This window comes from Apteryx mantelli, chromosome 3, assembly GCF_036417845.1.
Source record: "Apteryx mantelli isolate bAptMan1 chromosome 3, bAptMan1.hap1, whole genome shotgun sequence".
NCBI lineage: Eukaryota > Metazoa > Chordata > Aves > Apterygiformes > Apterygidae > Apteryx > Apteryx mantelli.
This window is the reverse complement of record NC_089980.1, coordinates 34,898,883-34,926,569: the sequence shown is the minus strand read 5'-3', so window position 1 is coordinate 34,926,569 and position 27,687 is coordinate 34,898,883. Positions and strand designations below refer to the sequence as shown.

At 40.5% G+C, this 27,687-nt stretch overlaps 1 protein-coding gene across 7 annotated transcripts; it reads left to right on the top strand.

Moving 5' to 3' along the window:
* On the top strand, positions 1-24,620 carry RCOR3 (REST corepressor 3). 7 transcript variants are annotated; one of them, XM_067293101.1, is made up of 12 exons: positions 1-169; positions 811-867; positions 5,291-5,368; positions 5,990-6,042; positions 7,774-7,935; positions 8,298-8,422; positions 10,042-10,120; positions 12,851-13,069; positions 14,772-14,849; positions 15,468-15,525; positions 21,042-21,283; positions 21,725-24,620. In XM_067293101.1, exons 1-12 carry the CDS (start codon positions 28-30, stop codon positions 22,067-22,069), a joined length of 1,638 nt encoding a protein of 545 aa, XP_067149202.1. In that variant the 5' UTR covers positions 1-27; the 3' UTR covers positions 22,070-24,620. The 7 variants fall into 7 exon arrangements, with proteins under 7 accessions (XP_067149202.1, XP_067149201.1, XP_067149207.1 ...); XM_067293100.1 differs by having other exon boundaries at positions 10,042-10,138; XM_067293106.1 differs by lacking the exon at positions 21,042-21,283 and having other exon boundaries at positions 21,725-22,054.
* Positions 24,621-27,687: the final 3,067 nt, after the last annotated feature.

Below are 27,687 nucleotides of genomic sequence, written 5' to 3'. Positions count from 1 at the left end.
TCCCCCGCCCGCCCCCCCAGCCCCGCCATGCCGGGCATGATGGAGAAGGGAGCGGAGTTCTTGGGGGGCAGGAGCCGGGCCGCCACCGGCGGCGCCAAGAGCAGCAGCCCCTCCAACGGGCACTACTCGGAGCCGGAGAGCGGCGGCGGCGACAGTGGCGACGAGCACGGTGCGAGCCTGGCGCCGGCCCCGGGCAGCCCCGCCAGCGGGGGAGGGGGCCGGGCGGGGGGGGAGGGGGCGAGCCGCCTCCCCTCCCCCCCCCCGCCGGCGGGGCGGGGGCGGCGCGGGCGCTGCTGCAGCTGCCGCCGCCGCCGCCGCTGCTCCAGCGCCGGCGGGAGGCGGCGGCGGCTGCCGCTGGCGCGCGTGTGTGCTGCGGCCGGGCCGCTCTGCTCTGCTCTGCTCCGCTCCGCGCGGCGCGGCGCGGGGGGAGGGAGCAGGGCGGGAACGCGCGGCGCGGCCCCGCGGCTGCCGGGCGGCCCCGCGGTGCCTAACGATGGGGAGTGTCTCCCGGGAGCCGCCGCCGCCGTCCCCATTGTTCTGCCGACACGGGCTGCCCCCTCCCCCCCGCCGCCCCCCCCGCCGCCGCCAGCGGCGCGCTTAATCCGCGGCGGGCGGCGGGGAGGCGGCTCGCGAGGCGGCGGCGGCGGCGGCGGGGCTGGTGCGGGGCGGGCGGGCGGGCGGCGGAGCCGGGGCAGCGCCGCGCGGGGCCGCGCCGCGCCGCAGCGCGCCTGAGCCGCTAACCGCCGCGCGCCTTCCTCCCCTGCCCTGCCGTGCCCTGCCCTGCCCTGCCGTGCCCGGCGTGTGCTGCAGATGTAGGAATGAGGGTCGGAGCGGAATACCAGGCGCGCATCCCCGACTTCGAGCCCGGTGAGTGCCGCCGCGGCCCCGCGCCGCGCCCGCCGCCCCGCGCTGCCGGCGGGGGGGGGACGGGGGGGCGGGGGGGTGCTGCCGGCGCCGCCTTTGCTAAGGTTAAAGCTTTTTTTTCCTTTTTTTCCTCATTTTTTTCCTTTTCTTTCTCCCCCCCCTTCCCCTCGAGCCTTTGTGCTCGCCGTTTGGCGCGGTCGCTGGGGGCTCGCAGGGGCAGCATCTGCTCCGTGTGAACTCACGGGGGGAGGCAGGGTGGGAGCATCGCAGCGGGGAAGCTCAGTTGCCAGCACTGGTGTGTGTGTGTGAGCGGCGGGAGGCGGTGAGGCACAACAAGGCGGGATTCTGTCGGTTAATGTTCTTGTCTCTTTCTTTTTTTATTATTCTTTCTTTTTTTTCCTCCTTCCCCCTAATGCATATCATAGCTAGCAAGGTGATTTTTAACGGTATCTTATAGGGGGCGATGGGTGCCCTCAGGAAAGGGTGCGAAGTGACGCGTCCTTCCGGCAGCAGCGCAGGCCTGCCTGCACGTAGAGGTGCTCCGGGAGAAATGTGCCTGGCTGGAAACTCCAGCACCTCCTTTTGCCTGCTGGAGTAGCCGCGGTAGCCCGACTGTTGCAGACAGAGCTGCTCTCCTCCTCCTCCCTCTCCCCCCGCTGCCCCGAGGAATACTGGGTATACTTGCACAGCCTCACTTTTAGTAAGTTAATTGCTAGAGTACTCCTTGGTGTTACTACACTGAGCAGTAAGATTTCTTAGGAGCATTTATCCACCTTGTTATAGTGGTTAGATGAAGCCTATCTACTTTCCTGTTCTCCAAACAGGCTCCAATGGTGTCAGATGGTTTCCTACCGGAAGAGGACTGGGCCAGAGCTCCTCACATAATGCCTCCTAAAGCTGGAGTCCCTGTTGATGGGCACAGGTCCCCACAGGCCACAGAAAAGGCCAGGGGAAAAGAAGGGGGCAGGGTGGGATTAAATGGGCACGTATCTTTGCAGATTTGGCATAAGGGAATGCCTCTCCCCTAGAAAGGAGTGTGCATAGTTTATTACTTTGTACTATTACAAACCATTTCCATATTTTTTTTTTACATTGCCTAAATAAAAATAAACAAATAAAAATGGTAACTTTCAGCATGCAGCCTGGGCTTGTTTTTCCTAAGGGCCACTTAGATTAGAAAAATGCTTAGTATTTCTTTTTCTCTTGATTAAAAGAACACTTTTCAGCCCTTGCAGGCCAGCAGAGCTTCCATAGTCTCAAATTTTGTAAGCTAGGTATGCATCAGTATCATTGCAGTTGTAACTACAGAGCTAATTTTATGCTCTCTTATTTAGAGAGACTTTTTAGAGCTTGTAAGTGTACTCTGGGGAGGAGAAAAACTATTGATGCTCCCCTCTTTCTCTAGTTACTGAGACTAATATATGCTCCTTTACCCTATCAGTACAGTTCCTTAATGGTGGAAGTCTTTCTTTAGGAAGTCTTATTGTATTGTCCTTATTAGTGTGCATATTTTGACTTACTAAGACAAGGTAATAATAACTTTCTATAACAGCTAGATCTTAAAATATGGCTCCATAAAGTGTAAAAATATGTACTGACCATGTTAGTAGGTTGGTTATCTAAGGAGATCTCAGCAAGTAAATGCTTTCATTTGTTTTCTTTCTGATGAACCTTGAGGCATCATCTGTTAGTGTTGGACAGAAAGTGTTCTCCTGTGGTCTTATCACAGACGCACTTAAAAGTTTTTGTAATAAATTATGTAATAGACATTCCATCATGCTTCTAAGTTTACATATGTGGACATAGGCACTATCTGTAATACACTAACTTTAATGTTGCCTGTTGTTTCTTGAAATTGTTCTAGTGCCCCTTTTACCAGATACACTCGAATGGGTGTTTAATTACAGTACTGCAAATACTTTGCAATGGATACTTTATAAGCCCCTTAAAACAAACGGGTGGGAGAAGGGAATCAGTAATGGATGAAACTAGATAGAAGTCTATGATACAAAATCTTCCCTCTGGTACCCATACGGAATAATAAAATGAGTAGAATAAATACTTGTAGGACAAGCCTTTGGTCTCGCTTGGCCGGTGTTTATTGCAGTGAGCAAGGCTCTGCAGTGATACATTGAGGAATAAAATGTTCATGATTAAAGTTGTGACAATAGTAAACTTTAATCTGAACTTGTCTATGAAATAAATTGTTTAAAGAAATGTCAATTGACTTTGTGTCTCTTGGGGGGGGAATGGATTTGGGGTCAAAGCAACAACTAGGAGAAGTTAGTTTAAACATTCTTCTCCCCACCATCTCTTCCACCTTGAACCCCATTTTACAGGCAACTCTTGAGGTGGAGCTTAGTGGAGATAGAATTTTTAATTGCAACTTTATCTTATAGCTATGAGACAAACTTGTTTGCTGTGAAAATGGTTTTAATAAAATAGTCCTAAATCTTCTTAAGTAATTTACCAAGTTAATAGACCATCTCCTGCTTTCCAGATTTTTGTCTCTTCCTGTGTTTTTTTTGTTTGTTTGGTTTTTTAGTGGTACCTTATATTCTTTATTCTTGAGGTGAAAGTGTTTCTCCTTCTGCTTTCTGGCTGTTTGAGCCACTTACAGATGTGGCAGGATGTTACAATATCTGTACCATACTTGTGTGATGCACGCAAGATGACTGCTAGAGAAGTTTTACTGTAGTTGAAATAAAGGAAGAATACAGTCCTAACTCTGGCAGGTCATAGTAGATTTGGAGTTTCCAAAGGCTTTAATGTGAATTTGGCCTATTTAAATGCTTGTTTTCCATTCACTCACTTCTTGGAAGGGGTGGTCAAGAAGAATGTGTTATACTATTTAAGGTCGCTTATGGATTCCATTTCTTTGGGTCCTTTTAATTTTTTTTCTCTCTCTAATCTTCCTACATAAAAATAGGCTTTCCTATATTGAAGTTATTAAATTGTGTGGTAAAGAATTTAATTTTCTTTTCCCCCCACACCATCTGTCCTCGTATTCCTTGATTTTCTCCCCCCTTCCCCCCCCCCAGACTTCCAGTCCTTTATTTTCAAAGTTTAGTTCTTTTTCCTGTTGGTTTCTGTGGTTCTGTTCTTATTCTGAAAGATTCTGGTTAAGCGGAGGACAGGACTTTGTATGTGGGCAACCAACATATTTTTAAATTGCCATTTCTCCCTTTTAAGTCTTAGGCTTCCAGATTTTCATTTTATTCTCAGTACTTTTTATATTTGTATACAGAACAGCATCTTCCCAGCCTACCTAACTTCTTCTAATGTGTAGCCAAAACTTAAAAAGTGTCCATTTGTCATTGCAGTTATTCCATTATGGAAGCAGTTAAGAATGCTTATAAATTATGGGTCATCTTCAGTTAGCCCCACTTTCTAAGTGGTATTGGCAGAGGAGTGAGTGCTGCAGCTGAAGTACGGAAACCCTTTCCTAAGTGGTTCAAAGGTGTATGGCGGGGTGGTGGTGGGAGTCTTGCTATATTTGAGATCTAGCTAATGGTCTTCCTCTTCCTTCCTGGCTTACAGCTCTGCTTTTTTCACATGCTTTAGTTACTATATTGCCTAGTATTTCCAACCACTGGCTCCTATCTGCTGTCCATAATGAGAATGGATTTTGCGGATAAAGATCATGTTGACTTTGAGATACAGGTTTTTTGTTTGTTTGGAGGGTGGGGGAGGGCTGCTGCTGCCCCCTTGAATACCTGGGGCAGGGAGAACAAGAAACGGTTCTCATAAAGATATATCGTGGATCCTACATACGGAGATGGAGGGATCCCTGTAGCTATGGATGCTCCGTGTTGAGGGTAGGATGTTGTCTTACAAGCACACACTTGCCTGTATGCATCCCATCTGTGCTTCGTCACCCTTACTTTCCTTTTAGCCATATGGAGATTCCATCTGAAATGTAATAGTTGTCTGATTCCTGCTGGAAAAATAGGGCTGCTTTGTAAAGGGCTCTTCTGATGGGAGTTGCTTTTGTTAGTGATGTGAACGTGGCACATCATAGAAGAGTGTTGTCACTAAACATAGTAGATCCAGATACTCCTATGGTAGTCATAGTAGTGTTAGAGTACTAACAGACTCTCATAACTGTCTAAGAACTGTTCTAACTCAAGTACACAAATACCTGTAACTTGGCATCCTTGCCAACTTTAGAAATGAACTTTAATGCTCAAATTACAGTAACTAGGATCCTATTTAATGTCAGGTTGCGGTTGTCCCTCATGAGACATCGAATGGCCAAACCTGAACACTACTCTTAAGGAATTATTTATTTATTTATTTATTTTCTCCTCCCTCACCTTATTGATTGGGCTGACCTTCTTAATGTGGCTGACCTTTACTTACTGTCCTGTGAATAGCTGTTCTCTAGGACATATATATAAATACTAAGAATTAACTTTTCTTACAGGTGCTACAAAATACACTGATAAAGATAATGGAGGGATGCTTGTATGGTCTCCATATCATAATATTCCAGATGCCAAGTGTAAGTCTGCTTAGGAGTTTGAATGCTTAAATATAACTGTGAATAATTGCTTCTGATATCTGTTAACTGTTTATTTTACACACAGAGAAGTTGCAAATTAGTAAATTAAAGAACAAAGCTTCCCTTGCATTTATTTTTCATTTAGAGAACTACCGGGAAAGGAAAAGACTACCTTCTCTTATTTTGCAGTTGAAGCGTTTGTTTCAAATCACACAGGCCATGTTGTGTGATTACCAGTGTCTATGAAACCTTTTGGTATTAATAGGAGAACAACACATTTAAACAACGAACACTGTTTAAACACTGTTTAAGAAAAAGCACAAAATCAACTTTTTTCTTTTTTTATAAATGAACCTTTATGGCTTTGATGCAGTAAAACTTTGGAAGAAAACATCCTTTTCACTGAGAATTAACTTGTGTATAAAGTTTATAAGTTTAAACATTGCATTAAAGTCATTGGGCTTATTTACTATGAATACAGCTATGGATATGTTAGACCTAGACCTATGCAATATATTAAGAGAGTGGGAAGACCGTGTCTTCCCATGTTAGATGGCTAATTCTGTGTGACCTTATAGCAGAACAGTACTAAATAATAATTCTGACATTGCTCTGTTACAGTGGATGAATATATTGCAATAGCAAAGGAAAAACATGGATACAATGTGGAACAGGTAAGTGCTATGAAATGAGAGTGCTGATTTGAAGGATTTTTTTTAATGTAAAAGTATAACACAACTCTTTTTTTCCCTTGGTTACCATTAATTAACGCTGTTTCTCTTCAGGCACGGCAGCAAACACTGCAATTAAATGGATCTGCATACAGTTGTGGTCTGGATTCTCTGCAAAAGATTGAGCTCTTTGTTTTCATGACATGCTCAGCTTGTAATGTGCACTTTTGAAAGGTTTGGTATGTTTCTTGGTACACTGGGCATGTCATGCAATTGTGTGTGTATACTTGGCTAAACAATTTCTCAGGCAAGAAGCTTACAAATTTAATATTTAATACTAGAATTCAAATATGGAACAATATTGAACCATTAAGTGCAATAAGGGACAGCATTGGTCTCTTGCATATTAAAAAAAAAAAAAAGCAAGCCAACTTTAAATGACTTTTTTTTTCTCCCCAAAGGTAGAAAAACATTATCAAGATTCTAGGTTTGAGAGTAACAAAAAATCAGAAGTTCACAATTTGTTTTATAACCTTAGTCACCATCCCATAAAAAGCAAAGGGTAAAACTCTACTGGTCTACACTGACTTAGTTCTGTTGCAATCTTTATAATTTAACCAATTTATGTAAAAGTGAGGTTACCTATTCCAAACAATGTTGTTGTGTGATCTTGTTTTGGAGGATGAAAGCTCATAATAGCAAAGACTTACTAGTCAGGTGCTATCGGAGGGAGAGGCTGCCAACATTGACATCTAGAATACCTGCAGTTTGGTGATGTTGGTTTGTGGCTTGGCTTCTGTTAGGGGATAAAGGGAATTGGGACATCTCCCACAAAAAGACTAATTTTCAAAGCAACTTGTGGTAGAAAATATTTGTAGACAGTTCACAGTGGAATAGAAAATATCTCTGCAAGAAGTGCTGCTTGTTTCTTGCCCTTTTAACAAGAGAATAGGTTTGCTGTGTCCAGGTTATTAGAAGATCTGTAATCAGGGGTCTGGAGAGCTGATGAACAACTGGTGATCATGTCCGCACTGCATGGTTGAAACTGAGTGGATTACATTTCCCAATTCCCATGCCAGACTTGGCATCAAATCTGTCATTGATTCCCTGGCAGTAAGTCTAATTAGTCTAAAATTCTTTTAAGAATATTGAGAAATGAAATGATGTAAGAAAATATACTTAAATTTCCATTCCTTATTAGGTACACATGACATGGAAGTGGCCGTGCTGTTATTTGTGGATTGGAGAGTTGTAGAAAGACCACTCTCACTTTGAACTTTCAAACTTGCATTTTGGATGACCCCCTGGCTGCTGAAAAGTATTTTTTTTTCTTTTTTTGAGTGGGCTGATAGTATAGGCCTGAAGGCCTGTAAGGAACTGTGTAGACAATGTATATTTGTAAAGGAAGAAAACAGGTCAGATTTGTGCCTACCAACCTAGTTTATGCTAGTTCAGAAATGCTGCTGCCATGCCAACCTTAAATTGTCTAGATATCATAGCTTTAATAGAGTACAAATGTGCCCACTCTTCATACAGTCCTCAAAGAGAATTTTGTATCCTATAGTACATAGAGACAATGGAGGAAGTCCTAAAATTGTAAATACTTTTTGAGAAGGGATTCTGATAGTCAATCTTAAAAAAAAAAAAAAAAAAAAAAGCTTTTTTCATAATGTAACTTGTTTCAGCATTTTAGAAAGCTGACTAAAAACAAAAAGGGATTATTTCTTTTCAAAGGCTCTCGGCATGTTGTTCTGGCATAAACACAATATTGAGAAGTCCCTTGCGGATCTTCCTAACTTCACTCCTTTCCCTGATGAGTGGACAGTCGAAGATAAGGTCCTATTTGAGCAAGCCTTTAGCTTCCATGGAAAGAGCTTTCACAGGATCCAGCAAATGGTAAAGTAATACTTTGTTTCGAAGCATTAAGCAGTTCAGATGCACTTGGGTCAAAGGTTCCTGTTGGACTAAAGTTTCAATGTTGATTTCTGTGGAAAAGCTTCAGGAAAAATCTAGAATGTAAGACTTAAGTTCATTTCTTCATTTCCTGCAGCTATAGCTTTTCCCCTCTAATGAAAAACCTTCCCCTCCTCTTTTTTCCCCCCTTTTAAATGTGTGTGTGTAATGCATGCTTTTCTCCTTTCTCAGTTATCCACACATTTAAGATATTTGGGTAACGGTGGCTGTAAATAGAGCAGAATTATAATCTTGGATAGAATTTTAATAAAAAATTGTATTAATATGTTAATGAATTCTTCTAGCTTCCAGACAAAACTATTGCAAGCCTTGTAAAATATTACTATTCTTGGAAAAAAACTCGCTCTAGGACAAGTTTGATGGATCGTCAGGCTCGAAAACTAGCTAATAGAAATAATCAAGGTGACAGGTAAGGTTTATGTTCTTAAGCAGCTCTCTCTGCTAGAGACTGAAGTCTTTTTAGGTAGAGATGTTTGAGTAATTTCCAGCCATTATGCTTCAGCATGAACTATGCTTTTTGGTTTGAGCATCTGTGATGTTGTCTTTGCTTTCAGCAGGTGATCTCTGATACGCCTGCTTTAGGAACTATATCTCTCTGGTCAGTATCAGTTGTAATAACACACTAGGCTTTAGTGGATAACTCCAAAAACAAGGGTTTAAAAAACCTGAAATTTGGGGATGTGGCTTAGTTTTATTTGGGAAGTCCAATCCTATATGATTGTGTTGAGTTAGAATGGAGTGTTGCATATTCTCTTAACAGAAACTGCAGTGGGTAGGGTGCGGGGAGGGGAGTGTTTTTGTTATTAGAACTAGAATAGAACTATAACTAAAAGGTCAACCAATATGAAGAGCCGTAGCAATGAAAACGCTAAAATACTGCCTTATAGTGAAACTTTAAGGCACATCTTTATGTAAATCTTATTTTGAGCACATTTAGAACTAATATCTGTCAAAGAGAATGAGAGTTCAAAATAGTGCTAAATTGTCTTGGATAGAAGGGAATGAAGCTTTCCCCTTATTACTGTGAAACTAAAATTATACTGCACTCAGTATACTGGAATATTATCTTAAATGATTCAATGTTTTGAATGTATAAGTAGCATGTTCTTGTTTATATGAGCAGATATGATCTATTTCACATCTACGGAAAACTGCCTAGCCAGAGGAAAAGGGTCTATTTAATTATATGTTACTGAAAAGACAAACTCCTGTAGTCTAAAATTTATATGCTTATTTAGTGACCCTATAATTGGAAAATAATGGAAGAAAATCACTTTGCTTCTAATACAGCTTTTTGGTTTTTGTAATAGCTAGAACTTTTTGACTTTTTTTTTTTTTTTTTTTTTACATTATAGTTAGTCAGAATTACATTGTGTGAATGATTAGATTGGACTAGGCTAAATTAATTCTTCTCTCTTTTTATCTTTTCCTCTGAATTAATTCAGCAGATGATTTCCCTTCTTGCTCTCCCCCTTCCCAATGCTGTAGTTCTTGAGCACTCTAAACTGGTAAAAAAAAAAAACGCAGTCCTGAATTTTCCCATCACGTGTTGTCCCCTTCTGCACCCTGCAGACTGACACAAGGGGTTATTCTGACACCTGGTGCAGTGGTTGAGAATTGGTCTGTTAACAAACTAACCTGGCAAATGTAAGCTTAATTCTAGCCCTGTTCTAGTTGACCATGTAAATGCTCATGCTGGTGCAAGTGGCTGAATTAAAGAAAAGCGAAAATTTTTTCGGTAACAATAGCAGCTATACTGACTTCAGGTGTTTTTAAAACTCCATTTTAGGACTCTTGACTTGTCATAGTAATTGTAAGAATTTAATAAAGGAAATAAGTTTTTTGCAGTTTTCAAGACAGAGCTGCCACAAAAATAGATGTCAAATAGTATAACCATAAAATTTGACTACTTAGAATAGATACTTTAGATACAGATATCTGTATCTTGCCTAGATACATTTATGTTTGGGTTTTTAAAAAAATATAATGACAAAGTAAAATGACCGGCTTATTGTCATTTGTCCTTAGTGATGATGATGTAGAAGAAGCTCATCCAATGGATGGAAATGATAGTGATTATGATCCCAAAAAAGAAGCCAAAAAGGAGGTAACAGATAATTTAATGGTGAATGTCAGTTTGTTTGTTTTCTGTGAATGTATTACTGTGAATAATATAACTTGTAGTAGAAGAGGCTTAACATACACCTATTTGCAGTCTGCTGAAATCACAGGATTCTTAGTTGATCAAGATTTTGACAACTTTTGAATGAAACTAAATTTTACCCTTTATTTTTGCCATTCAGTGTGCATAAATGCATCTCTCATTACTTTTGCTATCTCATAAAAGATCTTAATGCTTTCTAAGAGATGTATGCTATCTCTACCTGGTAAAAATAACATTCCCTCCACCCCTACTGAGTGGGAATTAATGGAAACTGACTTCTTTATACATTTAAAATTTAAATGACATTTTTTTCCAAGTATAACTTATTTTGTTCTTCCAAAGCCATATTGAGGTTTTGCTTTTTAACTCATTTGTGGCTTTATTCGGATGCTTTCTAGTAATAACAATGTACATAAAAACACTTTGCTGTCCTCAGTAGAGCACTTACTGTTAGTTTTACAGATAAGCGCTGTGTTTCAGGTATGTTCAGAGTTTGAGGTTGTTTTTTGTTTGTTTGTTTGGTAAACATTAAGTTATTTATGATCAAGACTAGAAGAACACAGTTTAATGTCCAAATGTTTCATTATTTTCTTAATCGACTTAATACATTTGGGTTTTTCCTAAAATGGAAGAGTTAATGTTCCTTGAAAATGTGAGAGGAGAGATGGTGCAGTTTCAACATCTCTTTATGATCATGAAATGGTATCTAGGATTATTAATACAACTTTGGACTTCTGCCAAAAATGATGCTGAGTAAGAGATTGATAGTATTAGATTCCATTCCCAGTTTTGCAGTGACCTTCAGCATATCACTTTAACTGCCCTAGGAGAGGAAAAAGGACCCCTCTTTTACAAAGAGCTTGAGATTTTTCTTGTTGGGATATGTTGTTTAGAACTTGAAATGGCACAAACTCCAATATGAACCTTTTTACTCCTCCCCCCTCCCCCCCTCAATTCCATGACTGTAACAGTCTTGTAATCTGTTGATTTAATTTGGTGCCTAGCCATTTCTAAGTAATGGCTACCTTTCTCAACTTACTTTCCTTAGTTGTGTGAATCATTACACACAGTCCAGAATGAAAGTAGCATGTTCGTAAACTTCTAGGAACAGGACAAATAGGTTTGCAGTTTCTGACAAGCTATTTGGATCCACATGATATTGTTTTGTGGTCTGATATTTCTGGTAGGTTTTGCATACTTTCACTTCCTAGGCAAAATATAAACTGACTAGGTTACTTGAATGTGTAGCGCAATGGAAACTTTCTCTCACAGGGAAGACTAAAACAAGCCAAACACTAGCCTGGCAAGCTCAAAGCTTGAGAGGATGAGTTCTCTTTAAATCCAGATTGAACAGACAGGAACTGCAGTTTCACACTAAAAAACAATGTCGACCCAAAATACAAATGGTGTAAATAGGCCAGAAGTAAACTTAACCTTGGGATTTTTAGATGTAAAAGATGTAAGGCTCTATATCAACTTTCCACGCAGGAGCAGTAGGAGCAAGTGTCCTAAATGCTTTTAAGATAGCCTTCATGAAGTCTATGGACCGGATTAAGATGTTACATTAGCTGAGAAGAGGATGTGGCAGAAGGTCAAGCTTAGTAGATTAAAATACTGTTTGCTAATCTGTACTAATGCTACAAAACATAATAATAATAATAGCTGCTGCAGTTTGTTTTCTCTTCACTGTGATCAGATGACCACCTCCTCTTAACCTGCATGGATGCCAGGCAGGGAGGAGCAGTAGGGGGGGCTGCTTGAAAAGCAGAGAGCCTGAATCTCATCTCTGTTCTGGTACTTAACAGTGCATTGAACTGAAAAATCCTTATAGGGAAAGTCTTTTGCTTCTCTACTCCTAGTCTCTAGGTAGCCTTCCCAGTTGCTCTACCAGAATCATGTACATGCACACTGAAGACAAAGCTGAAACTTTGAGCGAGGATTTGTCAGGTGTCTGAGATATCAAAAGAGTGTTTATAATGATTTTCTCTCCTCTTTGCTATCCTTTTTCCATTTTGAAAAAGCAAACAACCAAGACTTAACTTTGCTAAATTAGACGGATTTTTATAGGGACTGCAAAAATAAATCTGTGCTATTTCTTCCAAATCTCCAGTCTCCTCCCAAAGCAAATGGCACTTAGCTTTTCAAGGTAGAATGCTTGCAGCAGTGGAAGGTGTCATTTTGCACTCTTGCCACTCTTGACTTTCTCTTTTTTTTTTTTTTCCCTCCCCTGACCTTCACCTGCCCTCTTCTTATTTGACCTGAAATAAATGTGTTAGTTCAAAGTACTGTCAAATCAAGTCATTACTTGGTTTAAAGATGCTGTGTATGTATATTCTTTACCCTCTCAGTACCTCAGAGTTTACTGGTTCCTGCCTTCTTTCATAGTATTCAGACCATGATTTCTGTACCATTGATTGTGTCTTCAGCTATGTTCAAGAAAAAAATTTCTGAAGTTTGGAAAATTTACCTTCCTAGGACTAATGCAGGCCTGCCCAGAGTTGTGTGCTACATCATGTCATCTGTGAGGATTAGTTTGGATCCTACATGGAGAGAAGGATGTTAGCTTAGGTTTTCTTGATTGTAAATATGACATTACAATGCAATGTGATACTTTAATGAAGTTATATGTAAGATCCTGTTATTCTTTAACGGTTTATTTCTTGTGAATTAAAGGGCAGTAATGAGCAGCCTGTTCAGACCAGCAAAATAGGGCTGGGTAGAAGAGATTATCAGAGCTTACAGCATCGCCACCATTCTCAGCGTTCCAAATGCCGTCCACCAAAAGGCATGTACCTGACCCAGGAAGATGTGATAGCAGTTTCCTGTAGTCCCAATGCAGCCAACACAATTCTTAGACAGCTGGATATGGAACTAATCTCATTAAAGCGACAGGTACCATGGGTTATTGGTCTTGTTTTGTTTTCATCTCAGATTGCTCTTGTAAAGTTTTTGAAGCTTTTCTGTGAAGATTCTGAAACTTCTTTAACATGAGTCTTTCTAATTTTGTTCCACAGTGATCACCAAAAATGCTGGACATTAGCTGTTCTTCAGTTTTGTTGTTATATTTGTTCAACTCTTCATCACTCAAAATGACTTCCTTTTAAAAAAAAAATTGTTGAGAGGAGTGTATGATATGAAAACAATGTTGATTTGGGGACAGGGGAAAACTGAGGTCATTTGAGTGTGGTTTTTGTTTGGTTGGTTTTTTACTTTGTGAAAGTATTTACATGAAAAGTGAGAGTGAGACCAATGAAGCAACGGAAGATTTTTATGCTTACAGTTGTAGCTGTTTTCAGGATGGGTTGTCCTATCCTGTGGGATAGGACATCCAGGAAAGCCTGGAGAGGGGAAGAAGAGGGCGCGGGGAAATATGGAGCTAATTATTTCTCTGCTTAAAATGTTGAGCATTCTTACTACATTTAGGAGAACTGCTTTATAGTCTTCACCTTTAAGAGGACTATAACCTGCTTCCTTTGCATAAAGAAGTTAACCTGCGGCACTGGCACTTAAAGTTGAAGCGTAGAATCTGTTCAGCTTCTCAGGACACTGCAGTACATGCATGCTTGCTTTCTAGGAGGGATGTGGCAACAAATTCAAGGCTTATCTGCTGGAATTTCTGCCTCATTATAGACTACTAAGAGCTGCTGTGTTGCAAAATCATGGAATGCACAAAGGATTTCATGGGCTTTTTGCTCCCTTGTATTCTTTTGCAGGAGAAATACGCTTCTTTCTATCACAGCAGGACTTTGGGGCTAAATAGCATAGGTGGGTTTCACTCTTTAGCCTAAGTGTAGGTGAGTTACATCCTTGAGGGTGTGGGAGTGGTTTTTTTGTTTTGTTTTGTTTTTTTCTCTCTCTCCTTTCAGTGATCTCGGAGATGCAGCCTCTAGAATCTCCCACTGAATTGTCTGCTTTTATGTCCATACTTAAAGAACCCTTGTAATAGCTGTGCACCATAGTATGCAAAATTTTCTCACGTGTGTTACCTTATGTGCATTACTTAGCTTTAAATGGTTAATAAATATATTTATGTGCGAGTTAAAAGTTCACTCCTTCTTGTAGACTAAAATATTTTATCTACATATATTACACTATTTCAAGGAAACCCTTTATGGAAATTGCGGTGATATAAGGTCAATAAAAAGTGGTCTGTCAGAAGAAGCTAACTGGAAATAGCTTATAAGTCTTCTCCTCCATCTCCCCCCCCCCCAAGTACTTTTTGGAGAAGGTAGAAGTTTATTTATACAGTACATATCACTTAGAAAGCTAAGAACCAAGCTTTTCTCTAGAGTATTCTGCATTCTTCTTCCAGAATATATATAACATTGTCAAAACTTGCTTTGTATGTCCTTTTAATATTCCTGCAGATAAACTGTTCTTTTGAAAGGCTGGCTTAAATACTTTTTTCTCTCCATAGTAAACTGTGTGTATCTTTTTTTTTTTTTTTTTAACAGTTAAAAGTAGAGAAGCCTTAAACCATAATGTTTCTCTTTCTAACTTAGGAGGTACACTTGTGGCAATCCTAGTGAAGATATATGTGTAAAGTGACCAACTTTCTTTGTGGAGCTGATTAACTTTGTTGTTTTTGACCAAGGTTCAAAATGCTAAGCAAGTAAACAGTGCACTTAAACAGAAAATGGAAGGCGGGATTGAAGAATTCAAACCTCCTGAGGTAAATCAGAATAAATATTAGAACTTGTGGCCTTGCACTTACATTAGTGGGAAACTACAGAAATGTCTTTTGCTGCTGCATAGTGCTTGCATTTCAGCAGCAATTTAAACAGGATCCATTCAAATGTATGCAGTGGTGAGTCTGGCCTCTTTATAAAAAATTAGTAGTAGGTTTTTGTTTTGTCTTATGTTAACTGGATGAGTAAAGAAATGGAGGAAACCATTTGTTTGTTTTAAAGGATTGAATATGAAACATAACAAAAACGCAAAGCACTCCAGACATCAAATTCTAATAGTTTAGATAAATTTAACTATAAATTCAAATTCTGTCTGCATAAAGATCATTAGCTTGTGCATAAGTTAGGATATAGGTGAAACTGAAAAACTGCAATAAAGCAGAGGGGAAAAATATCACTTTAGTTCTAAACTGAAATCCTCTGAATACTACTTCCTCTTCATGAAAGCAGCCCTAAACTTTATGAATTCATGGTTTATTGAGCAAGAGGTTTTTACCTATGTTACAAACTGTAGTGCAACTAAAACACATTCTGATGCTCAGATATTTTACAGCTGTTGAAACATTTTAATGATCTTTGTGCCATTTTTCTAATTTTAATAGTCTAATCAGAAAATCAATGCCCGTTGGACCACAGAAGAGCAGCTTCTTGCAGTACAAGGTATGTTAATAGTAGTAGTGACTTGAAACCTGATGCAAAGGATTTTGAGAGGTGTTCAGGAATGTGTTTACACTTTCCTATAAAATGAAAGCTAAATTTTATCTGGTCTCACAAGAAAGTCACTGGGAAGGCAACAACAAAAAAAAAAAATGGTGAGAATATGTAGCATATAAATTCAAGCAAAATGATATTGGTCTTTCAATTGCTCCTATTAAATCTTAAATAGAGAAGCTAAGCTGGGTTTAACAGCTCTACATAGTACCAAAAAGCCCCTTCATTCATATTCTAAATGACATTAAAAGAATTTCTCTAAAGTGGAAGACTGAAGTAATAGTCGAAATCATAATTTTCAACACTTGTTAAGACACCTCTATATATCCTTAAAGTAGGAAAAAGCAGAAATAACTTTTACAGTTATTTTTCTCTGTTCATGAGGGAATAATAGAGCAGATATCTAGCCAGTGGAGGCCTTTGAGTCTGAAGCCAGATATGGACACTGTACTAATGGTATTATTGGATAAAAATAAAATTTTCCAGGTTATTGATACAGCGAACTTGCAGTTACTCATTTATTTGAAGGAAAACTGACTTTTGTCTTGCCTTAACATGCACTACCTAATCAAGGAAAGCATAAGGGAAATATTTATGAGTCCATTACTGTCTTGAAGTCACTATATGTTGATTTGTTTTTATGGATAATCTTCTCTAAGATAATATAAATCAGCTCTAAGATAATATTAATCATTCACATCTTTATTTTCCTCTATTCTTCACCTGCTTTAAAATTGAAGACTGAATTTTAGTACAAAACCTTCAGTTGGATCAGGGTATCAGTGCAAAATTGTCAAGTGTGTCATACCTGGTAGTTATTAGCCAAGTGACCTATACTTAACCTAAAGTTAGGTTTATTTTGAAGTGTGAAAGGAGATGCTAAAGAAAAGGGTGACTCTGGAATCATGCCTCTTGAATTTGCATGCCTCTGAGACTGGGATCACATCTCCAAACTGTTTGCAGTCTTTCTCTCAGGATGGCTAACTAGCTCACTCTTTTTCAAATGCATCTGAAAGAGGTTTCTACCTTTAGTATCTAGTCTAGTAGATAGACTGCTTGCTGGAGAAGTGGGAATACCCAGCTTCCTTGTGCCTGCCTTAGGATCGAAGGATTCAAACTATCTTGCATCTCCATAGTTTGATTATCAGAGCTGTAACCAAGGATCGGGTTGGGAGGTGATAAGAATGCATTGAGCTCTTGTTAAACTTGTTGAGCTTGTTGTATGCTTGTTAAACTTGTTGTGTAATCAACAAGGTAAATAACAAAACTGGAGAATGGGCAGAAGAGCATGAGGGGTTGGTAATGACTCCCTGGAAAGGAGTTCTAGCTCCTGGTCCCTCCTCTAGGGAATGCTTTCTATTTTGCATAGGTAGTCAGCTTTGGTTCTTAAGGGTGGAATGGGAAGTCAAGACTACTAGAAGACTACTGTTTTCACTGAATTACATGTGCTTCTTACGTGTTTTGGGGTTGGTTTTTTTTTTTTAGTCCCTTTCCTTTGCCACTGCATAAAAGGGGAGAAGCCTTAATACAAGGGACAAAGTGTTCTTATTATCCCTCTCTTACCTATTGTCTGGTCATGGAGTCTCTCTCCTGGATTGTGAGAGTCATAGGTTTAAGCCTCCTGTCCCTCAGGCTGAGGAACACCATGGACTCGGATCTCTCACTTCCAAATATTGCTTGAGCTACTAGGCTAATGTATGAAAGGTCCACAGTGCTTTTTTTTTTTTTTTTTTTTTTGTTCTGACTCTGCTTTTAAAGGAAAGTAGCCATGGTGGCTATGCTGAAGGTCACCATAGTGTTTGTTAGGCTTGAGCATGGGGACATTTAGTTTGTACATTTAAAGTAGGTTTAGTACATCAAATATATTGATACAACCTGGCACATACTTTTAGATACTTGACAATTTTACTGAAATCATAAGCACTAAGCAGGTAGGTTGCGCTTCCATGATTTGTTCACTTGAATTTAAGCATTAAATCCTACTGTGGAATCAGAAAAATTATCTGCAGTAAAATGATTTTGGTGCTCTTTTTTCTAAAATGAAATAATTCTTGTAGTTTCTGCGTGGGTTAATGTGATCTCAGGAGTTTAGTAACTAAAGAGGAGGTAATAAACAAAAATACTAAAATGAAGATGAGTATGTCAAAATTAGTGTGGCTGCCTGCAACAGGGTTATGGACTCAGAGTTGAAGAAGATCACTGGGCCAATCTTTTGCAGTATATTTCACCAGGTTACTGTTAAATTTTATGCCTGAATAGTTACTGAATGTAATGGGCCAGTGTGTCATGTGAGGTGTTTGTGTATAGAAATGTGTACACGCAATCATGTTTTCAAACTAAAATCTCAGCCACATCAAAATTGTAACTGCAAAAGTGTTTCAAGACTTGTTCAAAACAACCAAATTTGAATTGAAAAGCAGTATATTGCTTTCAATTCATTGCAGTGGAAAACAGTTGAGAAATCCAGAGTCTAACACTGTGTGAGCTAGTTGCCAGGAGCACTGTAATCCCATCACAGTGGAGCTGCAGTCATAATCCAGAGGTTGGGGTTAAATAACTATTTCTGTGTCATTGTGGTGCTGCATTATATTGCTTTGTGAACCAGGCTAATGTTTTTGTGTGCGTGTCAGTGTTGGCTGTGCTGCACAGCATTAGACAGGGTAGGCAGTACTATACTTGGATTTATGAGTTTCAGAGTTAGACATCTAAGATGAAACACTGTAATACTGAGCATGCCTGTGTTCAAGTGCACCTCTTACCTGGGCAGAGGTTTGAAGAGCTTGAAGAATCCCCATGATCAGTGCTGGCTTCAAACAAGCTGGGCGAAGCATTCATACATGTGAAATGAGGCTGTGCAGTGTTCTTTTGAACTTCATTGTCAACAACCTAATAAAATTATTCTTATCGATTAGCAGATTAAGCACTTTGGAAATAATTTGGGTAGTGTTCAGCACAGGATTTATGTAAGGATGTGTAATGTGCACCAATTTGAGTTAAAGGGATGATGTGTCCTCTTGCAGATGTGCCAGCACCTTATATATAAAACTTTCATAGACATATATGGAACTTCCTCTGTGTTTCCAATGCAGGTTAAAAGTGTTTTACTACAGTATTGTGTGGAAGTCATTGTGATGATGCTATAGCAGTACTAAACCCTCTGAAAAGAATCCAAAATGAGTAGTGCTGTGTATAGCTGAACTAATGAAGTTTGGTTTTGTCTCGATGTTTCTCATTGTTGGGTTCTCAGTGAAGGCATGATACACTGTCTTCAACCTGTCTGCCTGGAAATAGGCTTAAGACCTTGTCTCTGTCAACTTTAGATGGATTTAGCCATCAGCTTCAGTTGTTTTGCAGGTTAAGGGGAAGAGGGGAGTATAGGCAGAATAATAACAGAAAAGATTGAAATCACTAAAAGTCTGAACTACATTTTTTGAAACAGTGTGCTTTGTTTTGTTGGGCATTTTGTTCATTTGATGAATTCTGCAGGATGGTAGATATGTTGCAGTGGACCCTTAATGATCATTATAAATTAGTGAGGATGGTAATGGTGTGACAATCAAAGGATATTAAAACACTGGAGGGAATGTTCTGTGGGGGCATGCCGCTTTAGAAGAGTATAGCTAGCACTTTGCATGACTGATAATGTGTAGAACCAGACGCCTGTCTCTGCTCTTCCTAGATGTGCTCCCTCCCTCGTGGCACTGTTAGGTCCCTTTGTTTTCTTTCCAAGGTTCTTGCAGTCAGGATGGTTGAATGCCTTTATAGGTGCTAGGAAAAGAGCTAAAGCAATGTAGCCAGCCGTAATTAATCTCTTGATGGTTGAAACATCAGCTTCAGCTACAGAAACTGTTACTATCCTAGAGCTGAATTTTTCTTAAATTGCATGTGTGCATACCACATCATAAGTACCTATTAATGAAGAAAGTAGAAAAGAGCAGAACAAGATGAAGGCCATACTCTTCACAATTCAGTTGAAAAGAAACATGCCTTTCAGATTTGAAATGGCTTTCACCTTCTGAATCCTTTGCTTCACCTTCTTGAAGTGAGGGATGAAATCAGGCATAAATTCCTGCTCCTGTAGTGAAATGGAATGCTTGTCCTCTAAGCTCTATAATATGTCCTGAATGGCTTTAGTCATCAGGAGCTTCGCATAACAAGTCAAATCTTAGTTCACTCATGAATAGCTGAGAGCAAAAAGGAGTCTTCTGTTTATGGAATCTGGAGTGTGTCTTACAGCACTGTAAAATAAATTCATTTAATGTTCTATTTCTTTTAAGCTCCAAACTTTTGGACATTTGTGATGAAAAATGTATTTAGTGTAGCTAAAAGCTGTGTTCTAGGATGCTGGAGAATATGAGAATTATTTTTCTCGTGAGCAGGAGAGGAGGAAATAGACATATACCCTAAATAAAGCTAAGAGAGAACTGATAAATCTAAGGTTGGACTTATAAACTGAAGTTTAATATTACAGAGTTCTGTACTCATTTTTTTCAGTGTTATCATCCACAAAGTTCATTTTGAAATTCCAGAAAGCCCACATTGAGATTTTTGTAAAGGACCAGCAGCGTTTCCTTGTGAAGTGCTTGTAAACAACTGACCTATTGATATCAACATGAAAATGGACAAAAAGAATTATGTAAAGATCTTCTGTCATGCAATTTCTTGCTGGAGAATTCAATTCCTGGAGGCTTGTGCTGGGAACTGTATTGTAAACGGACACCAGTAGCTTATGTTTATTTTCCCCAGGCAGTTGTCCCAAAAAAAAGTTTCATCTACCAAATTTGAATGGTGAATGAAAGCTTTAAAAAGACTTTGGTGAATGGCAGACCCTTTGTAGCCTCAGTACCGCATGTCATAAACGGAGGAGGGAGCAGTACACAGTGACGTACAAAGTGTCCCCCTTGTTCTGCACTTGCTTAGTCCAGCAGCTACTGAACTCTACCAGTCCCACTGACCAGCTGTCATACAGGCTGTTGGCAAAGAAACCATCTCAGCTATGCACAGCTGGCACAGAGGGAACCTGTGGAAGCTGTCAACATCTGTCACTTGACACTTGTAGCATTAGCCCCTGCTACACCTATACACACATGCTCACTCACCTTCCCACTCCCTTCCTGAACTTGTTTCAGGCTTCTGCCCTTTCTCCAAGCACGCTGAAGGATTTTATTTTATGCATTATAGGCCAGATCTGTGTGGTTTTTGGTTGGGAGTCTTGGCGAGTAAGCCAGAATCTTTAAGAAGAGTGGGTAATGACCTTTTAATAAAGTTCTTGATTTGTATGTTGATGGCTATGCAATAAAAAATTATTTTGCTTTAAGGGAAATTGAGGCCTTCTCCTAATTGAGAAGTCCTCCTAATTAGCGAGTCCTTGGTTTGCAGGTCCCATAGGTTCTCTCTATAAATACATCACACGTAGCTGTGTCTGACTGATTCTTCACAGCTATGTTATTTACTTTGCCTTCCAGGTGTCCGCAAATATGGTAAAGATTTTCAAGCTATTGCAGATGTAATTGGCAACAAGACTGTTGGCCAAGTGAAGAACTTCTTTGTAAACTACAGGCGTCGGTTTAACTTAGAGGAGGTATTGCAGGAATGGGAAGCGGAACAAGGAACCCTGGCTTCTAATGGTGATGCTTCTGCTTTAGGGGAGGACACAAAAAATACTTCTAATGTGCCATCAGGAAAGAGCACTGATGAAGAAGATGAGGTGTGTTTTTGTGTACCAGATATAAGTAAGCATGGATTGAGGAATAGCATTGTATTTAGTGATTATAATGTAAGGTTAACAACTGGTGTGGAGTGGCAAAGCACATTCTAAAGAATGATGATGAGCTTGCATAGAGCTTCAGCCAATGTCATTAACCAACTGGGAAAAGGACTGCACCTTTCATAGTGAATAGCTTGTTACTGTTTTATTGTTAAAATACAGTTCTTACTCTAGAAAGAAGACTCTTGCTTCATAAATATTTTTAGTTCTGCTGTCTATAATATTTTGGTTGGTGATTTCTTTTCAGTAACTTCTCAGTTTTTTGGTTTTGTTTTTTTTTTTTAAATACTGTTTCCTGCATAGTGGACAGTGGCAACCCAACTGCATTGTGTTGCGGCTAGGACGGCTGTTTATGCAATCTTGTCTTTGTCCTTCGTGCAGGCACAAAGCACTCCGGCCACTCAGTGTTTAGGCCCTTCACCTCCAGCACAGGCATCTGCTCCAGCACCTACCGCTCCCATGGCAACTTTAAACCAGCCGCCCCCGTTACTTCGTCCAGCGCTTCCTGCTGCTCCTGCTCTCCATCGTCAGCCCCCACCACTTCAACAGCAGGCTCGATTTATCCAGCCAAGGCCAACTCTAAACCAACCCCCCCCGCCTCTCATCCGCCCAGCTAATTCCATGCCTCCTCGTCTAAATCCAAGGCCAGTGTTAACCACAGTTAGTGGCCAGCAGCCACCCTCACTTATTGGAATTCAGACAGAATCGCAGTCCACTCTGCACTGAAGAAATAAAGCAGAATTATGCTAACTCCTACATTTTAATAATTGTATCAATGTCTACTTTTTTTCCAAATAATGAAGGGGAGAAAAGAGCAAGCCTTCACAGGTATCAGACCAGTTTTACAGAGGAGCAAGCTAATAACTAGAAATGGAACCACATCAACAACCATCTGTATAAAAATATTTTTGTGTAGAAGACTTGTACAGCAGAACAATGCCTACAATACAGCTCTCCTCTATATGAATAACTGTTGAAGGAAGCTAACTTCTTAAATGAATAAATGTTCAACACACCAAGATTTTGTTTAACTGATTTTTACTCTATTTATTTTATTACAGTTCTTCGTAGTCAAGTATCTAACTACAGAAAAGTAGTTTGGCAAATCTAGGATTAGATATTTGTAGGAGACCTAAATGTAGGGGGGTTTTTTTGTTTGGTGGTTTTTTGTTGTGTTTTTTTTGTTTGTTTTACTTTCTAGTGCAAAAAATCTAATGGCCTTAGGTTCAGAATTTTGGCCCTGTTTAAATAACAGTAGAAGCATTTCATGCACTTGTAAAATGTAGGTGTTTCTTCATGTTTTTTTCCCAGAACACCTTTTCTTTTTTAGAAAGGTACTTTCTTACTAAATACTCCTCTGAAAGAGTATTCTGAAGACATGATGAGCTATTGTACCAAACATGTTAAATATCTCACATGTGCTCTAATGGTGTAAGTTAACTGAAAACAGGAGTCCAGTTTCCTGCCACAAAACCTCTTGCAGGCTGGGGTGGAGAGAGAGGCAGCAACTTGTGGCACCTGGGGGATGGCAGGCGAGGAACAGTAGCGAGAACCATTATTCTTAAGTACAGCAGAATTTTATTTCTCTGTAAATGACTGTCTACAGTTCATATAGATATTGACAGATCATTGATATCTTGCCTAAGAAGTCATGATAAAAACATAGATGCTGGTGGTGGTAGTAGAATATTGTGGCAATAGGGGCTATCTGCTGCCAACCCAATTTTAGCGTGTTAAATGAGTGTCTGATTTCTGCTATTTCTAGGTGAGTTGATTAGCTGGGTTGAGGTTTTCTGGGCTTTTATTTTTTTAATTTACTAAGTTAAATCTGCATTTGGGTATTAATCATTGCTTCCAATTTTAGAAAATTTAAAGGTTTTTCACTGTATTCATTAAATTGTTCTTGTCTGAAACTTTAATTGTTTAAAAAAAAAAGTTTGATCTGGATCAAGGTTTTGAAAAATACTGCATTTTCAACTGTGTAATAACATTCAGGTTGACTGCCATGCTATTCTAAAAAGTTATTTTTATTTATACCTGAAAGTGTTTGAAAAACATTTTAGATGCATTCTGTTGTTAACTGGATTTGCCCTTGACTAAAACAAGCCCTTATTTGAAGAAGGAATGTGCTGTCCCTAGTCTTTTTCACAGATAAAGTAAACAGTCTAATGATCAGTTTAACAGTTGGCTAAGATACTTCATCTGTGCAAAGGGAAGCTCTCATACCATCAGATGCTATTTCATTTGTAAATCTAAAGTTTGATACTCATGGCCTAAATTGCAGTTAAGGTGTTGACACTGTGTAGTTCAGTTCTTCATTCGGACATATCCTCAAAATCATAAACCTGAGAGATTTTCTTTCCAAACAGCTGACTTTACTGATGTGCTGAAGTCTCATACAAAAAGGTCCTTCTTAAGAGTTTTCTCTTGCATCAAAGTAGATCCTTAGCCGCTATGTAAGCATCAGATGACCTCTCGTCTAAGAAAAGCAGCATTGTAAAACACAAACTGAGAAATTTGTGATCACTGAAACTTGTGTTCTGGGAGTCATGAGTGTCCCCTCAACAACTACGTACAAATCTGGCTGCTCTCCAGACTTTAAAACTGCTGTGAAACCCATCTGGTACATTTTGACATCCTGTCTGAGTATCTCATTTTAATTGTTGACAGTGATAGGATACATCTTCAGTAATTTTTTTTTCTAGCATTGAGTCTCCCAGGTGTGTGTATTGTACCTTTGCTAATTTTTGTCTTGTCTCTTGTCAATAGACTTCAGTATGCACAATGTTGGGTGTTGCAGTAGAGTTGGCCACCACCAACTGCTATAAAACTGTTCAGTACATTGTAATTCAGTTTAATCTTGTTTAAATATTCTATAATTGGGCAAAGGTGCTGTATTTGAAGGGGGGAGGGAGGGTCAAAGATGGGTAGTATTTCTTAATTTACAGACACTGTAGCACACAGTAGGGAACTCCTAGCATTTGTAGTACTAAATAAGTATGTACATAGCAAAATGTCTTTATTGTGTGCTTTGCAGAATATGTGCATACGGTTTGCACGTCCTGTTTTTGGAGGTAGGATTTGTTTTAAGCAGTGTTTGCCTGGAGAGTGATATGCTTGCTGCTTAATCAAAGGATTAAAGTTTTAAAGGAATCTGTGTCTTCTATTTTTATGTACCTTGTAATGGTCTAAAATGTTAGGGCCCTTATACTGTGATTCTCTTCTAAATTCATTTATTTTTTTAAGAATTAGAAATAAAATTATACAATGGTGTTAATTTCAGTGGGGAATTTCTTTTGACATATCTAGTCTCCAGTTTTTGTAATGTAGTAATGAACTCTGACTTCAAAGTTGGCTTAATTTTGTCACTTTAAGAAATGTAAAATGTTTGCACACTAAAGTTTGGCAGAGGACGTGTATCCTACATTGTTAAAAGCTAATGTAACTTTACAGCTTTTTGTACAGTTTATTTTAGTTAATAAAGCAAAACATACTAAAAAAATGGCAGATTTTACAAATGCAAGGCATAACTTGAACTACATGTCTTCTAGGAACAATACTGCAAAACATGGATGTACAAAAAGAAAGTATCAGACTTAATTGTTGCACTTTAAATCAGAATGGGTATGAACTTAAGCAGATATTTCTGCATTAATAAAACAATCACTAAACATTGCACACCACAGTAAAGCAGTTTAATTTGTTTTACAGTTGATCATGAGCAAAAGGAACTATAGTTCTCTCTGTCTGTAGTCTGTTTGTTTTTATACTGTTGGGATTTTTTTTTTAATGATACGGTTTGTATTGTAGAAACTTTGCAGTCCATAGAAAACAAAATGCAAACCAGTAGCTTATATGTGGGGGAATTTATGTATGACTAGATCAGAACTGCAAAGTTTAGGGAAGAGTTTAGGATGAAAGTTACTAGAACAATGTCATGCCTCTTGCTAGGAAAAGAGGGGAATAGACTAAGTTACAAATGGTGGTAGCAGAAATATAGTTGGAGCCAAAAAAAAAAAAAAAAAACCCAAGGCAAAGACAGACTTCTTGAAATTGATAGCTTGCTAGATCTGGATTTCAAAGTGGAAGATGCCATTCAAAAAGGAATGCTATAGAGGAGTTAGCAGTTGTCCCAGCTACACTACAACAGGGCTATCTAAATGCAACTTCATAGTTACAGCAGGAGTGGTAAACCTCCAGCTTCTCCTGAGGCTGAAATAGCTATGCTTCAGCATTTACCTTTCTCTGAGTGAGTTAAAAGCAGGCACTGCCATGACAGATACCTGCTTTAAGATCACAGGAAGTTTTATGTGAGATAAAAAGGAAAAATATATAAACTCTCTAATGCCATTTGTGGCCTGCTGTAGACTTATACTGATGAATACAGATTTTTGATCCCTGATTCAAGCAGAGAGGAGAGAGAAAAGAAAAAATACAGCCAACAGTATCTGGACTATGTAAAAAGGTAGTGCACCTTTCATAAAGGACAACTTTTAAATTGATACTAAAGTAGAACTCCTAAATTTGTCTTCATTTTCATATTCACTGTTAGTGAAGGCTGCCGTTTTTACTTGCCTAAAATCTTTAATCTTAAAGCCCTTTTTTTCTTTAGTACACTGAAATAATCATAGCAGCAAAACCAGTCCACATCTTTTGCTCACTTGAAGTTTTCTCTGGGACTGTCACAGAAATAACCATTGGGACTTAGGTATCATGACTGCTGCTGCTTCAGGGGTATGACTTCATCTTAATACAAAATGTCTTTTGTTATACTCAATCTTGAGAGTCAAATTAAGAGTAAGGTCTCAACCCTGATATTTGATAATCTTTTTGAGCAATCCTCTCCATCACGAAGCTCTGTTCCAGGGGAATTATAATGTTCCTCGATAGAAAGAGGTTCATGAGTACAGAAAATCTCTGTCTTGGGAACTAGATCCCAACTCCAAATAAAATATTCACTTAAAATATTCACTTAAAAGTGGATAAAGTAAATATTTTTAAGTGGAAAGTCTGTTGTTCTGACTGGCGCTCCCCCCTTGTCTTCTCATGCAGGTGGAACCTGGGCTTACCAGGATGTTCCTGAAGACTTAAAGACTTAGAAAGACTCTTTTTGCAAGAGAGAGCGTCTGGAAAGTCGTTTGTTTTAGTCATTGCCCCTAGACTCGCGTTGGACTCCCTAACTCTTAATGCAACATGAACTTACGTGCATGTGAGTGGCAAGTCATTTTACAGAGAGCAAAAGTCAGGTCTTTCCAAAACCATCTTTTTTTTTCAGAGGTCATCTTAAACCAGTTCAGATAATTCTGCCTGTTTCTTTGCGGTCAACCTTACTGCTTTTGTTCATGGGCTAACACGGTGTTTTCCTCAGGGACTGGCATTCCTGGAAGCGGCTTCCCGGAGAAGGCCGGGAGCGAAGCGCAGCGCCAGGTGACGGAGGCGAGCGCTGGAAGAGCGCTGCATCACTGCTGTTGCTGAAGGACCGCCGCGCCGTCTTAGGGTGCTTGGGTCAGAAAATTCCTTCTGTGTGTCAGGAGTCATTAACAAATAACACTGGCCCGTGGTGATCCCCGTGGGACTATCGTCCTGGCAAATTAACGTGACCGGCTGGTTTGGGGAGGGCTTTCGTGCTGGTGTGGCTCACGTCGCCCAAGGCCTGCGGTGAAGGCGAAGGGAGAGGGTCGCTCCCAGCCAGTTTGCCGTGTTCACCAAAGCGGCGGCGGCGGCGCCGCCGGGGACTCCCCGGCCCGGCCCCGCCCCGCCCCGGGGGCTGCCGCGAAACCGAAAGCGCCTCCCGGCGGCGCTGCTGGCGCCGGCGCTTCCCCTCGCCGCGGCCCCCACCCGCCGCCGCCGCGGCCGCGCACGCAGCCGCGCCCCGCGCAGCCGGCGGCGGCCGCAGACCTCCCGCGCCCGGCGGCGGCGGCGGCGGCGGCGGCCAGCCCGGCCCGGCCCGGCCCGGCCCGGAGGCAGCGAGCGCCGGCGCAGGTGCGGCGGCGGCGGCGGGAAACGCCCCCCCGGGCCGGGCCGGGCCGGGCCGGGAGGCGGCGGCGGGGCCGGGGGCGGCGGGAGCGCGGCCAGGCGGGCTGAGGCCGGGGCCGGGGCCGCTTCGCGTGTGAAACCTTTTCCCCCCCGCGCCCTTGCCGCGCCGGTGATGCGCGCGCTGCGCTGCGCTGCGGCGCGCTCTTTTCCCTGAAAAAATGAGGCCTGTGTTTAAAAAAAAAAAAGGGGACCCCCCCCCAGCCCCCCCAGAAACCCCCCTCTGAACTCCGTGCGCCGAGGAGTTTTCTCTTTACGCGTTTTCTTTTCACGCGCCCGCCGTCGCCGTGCTGGCCCACTGCGTGTACAAA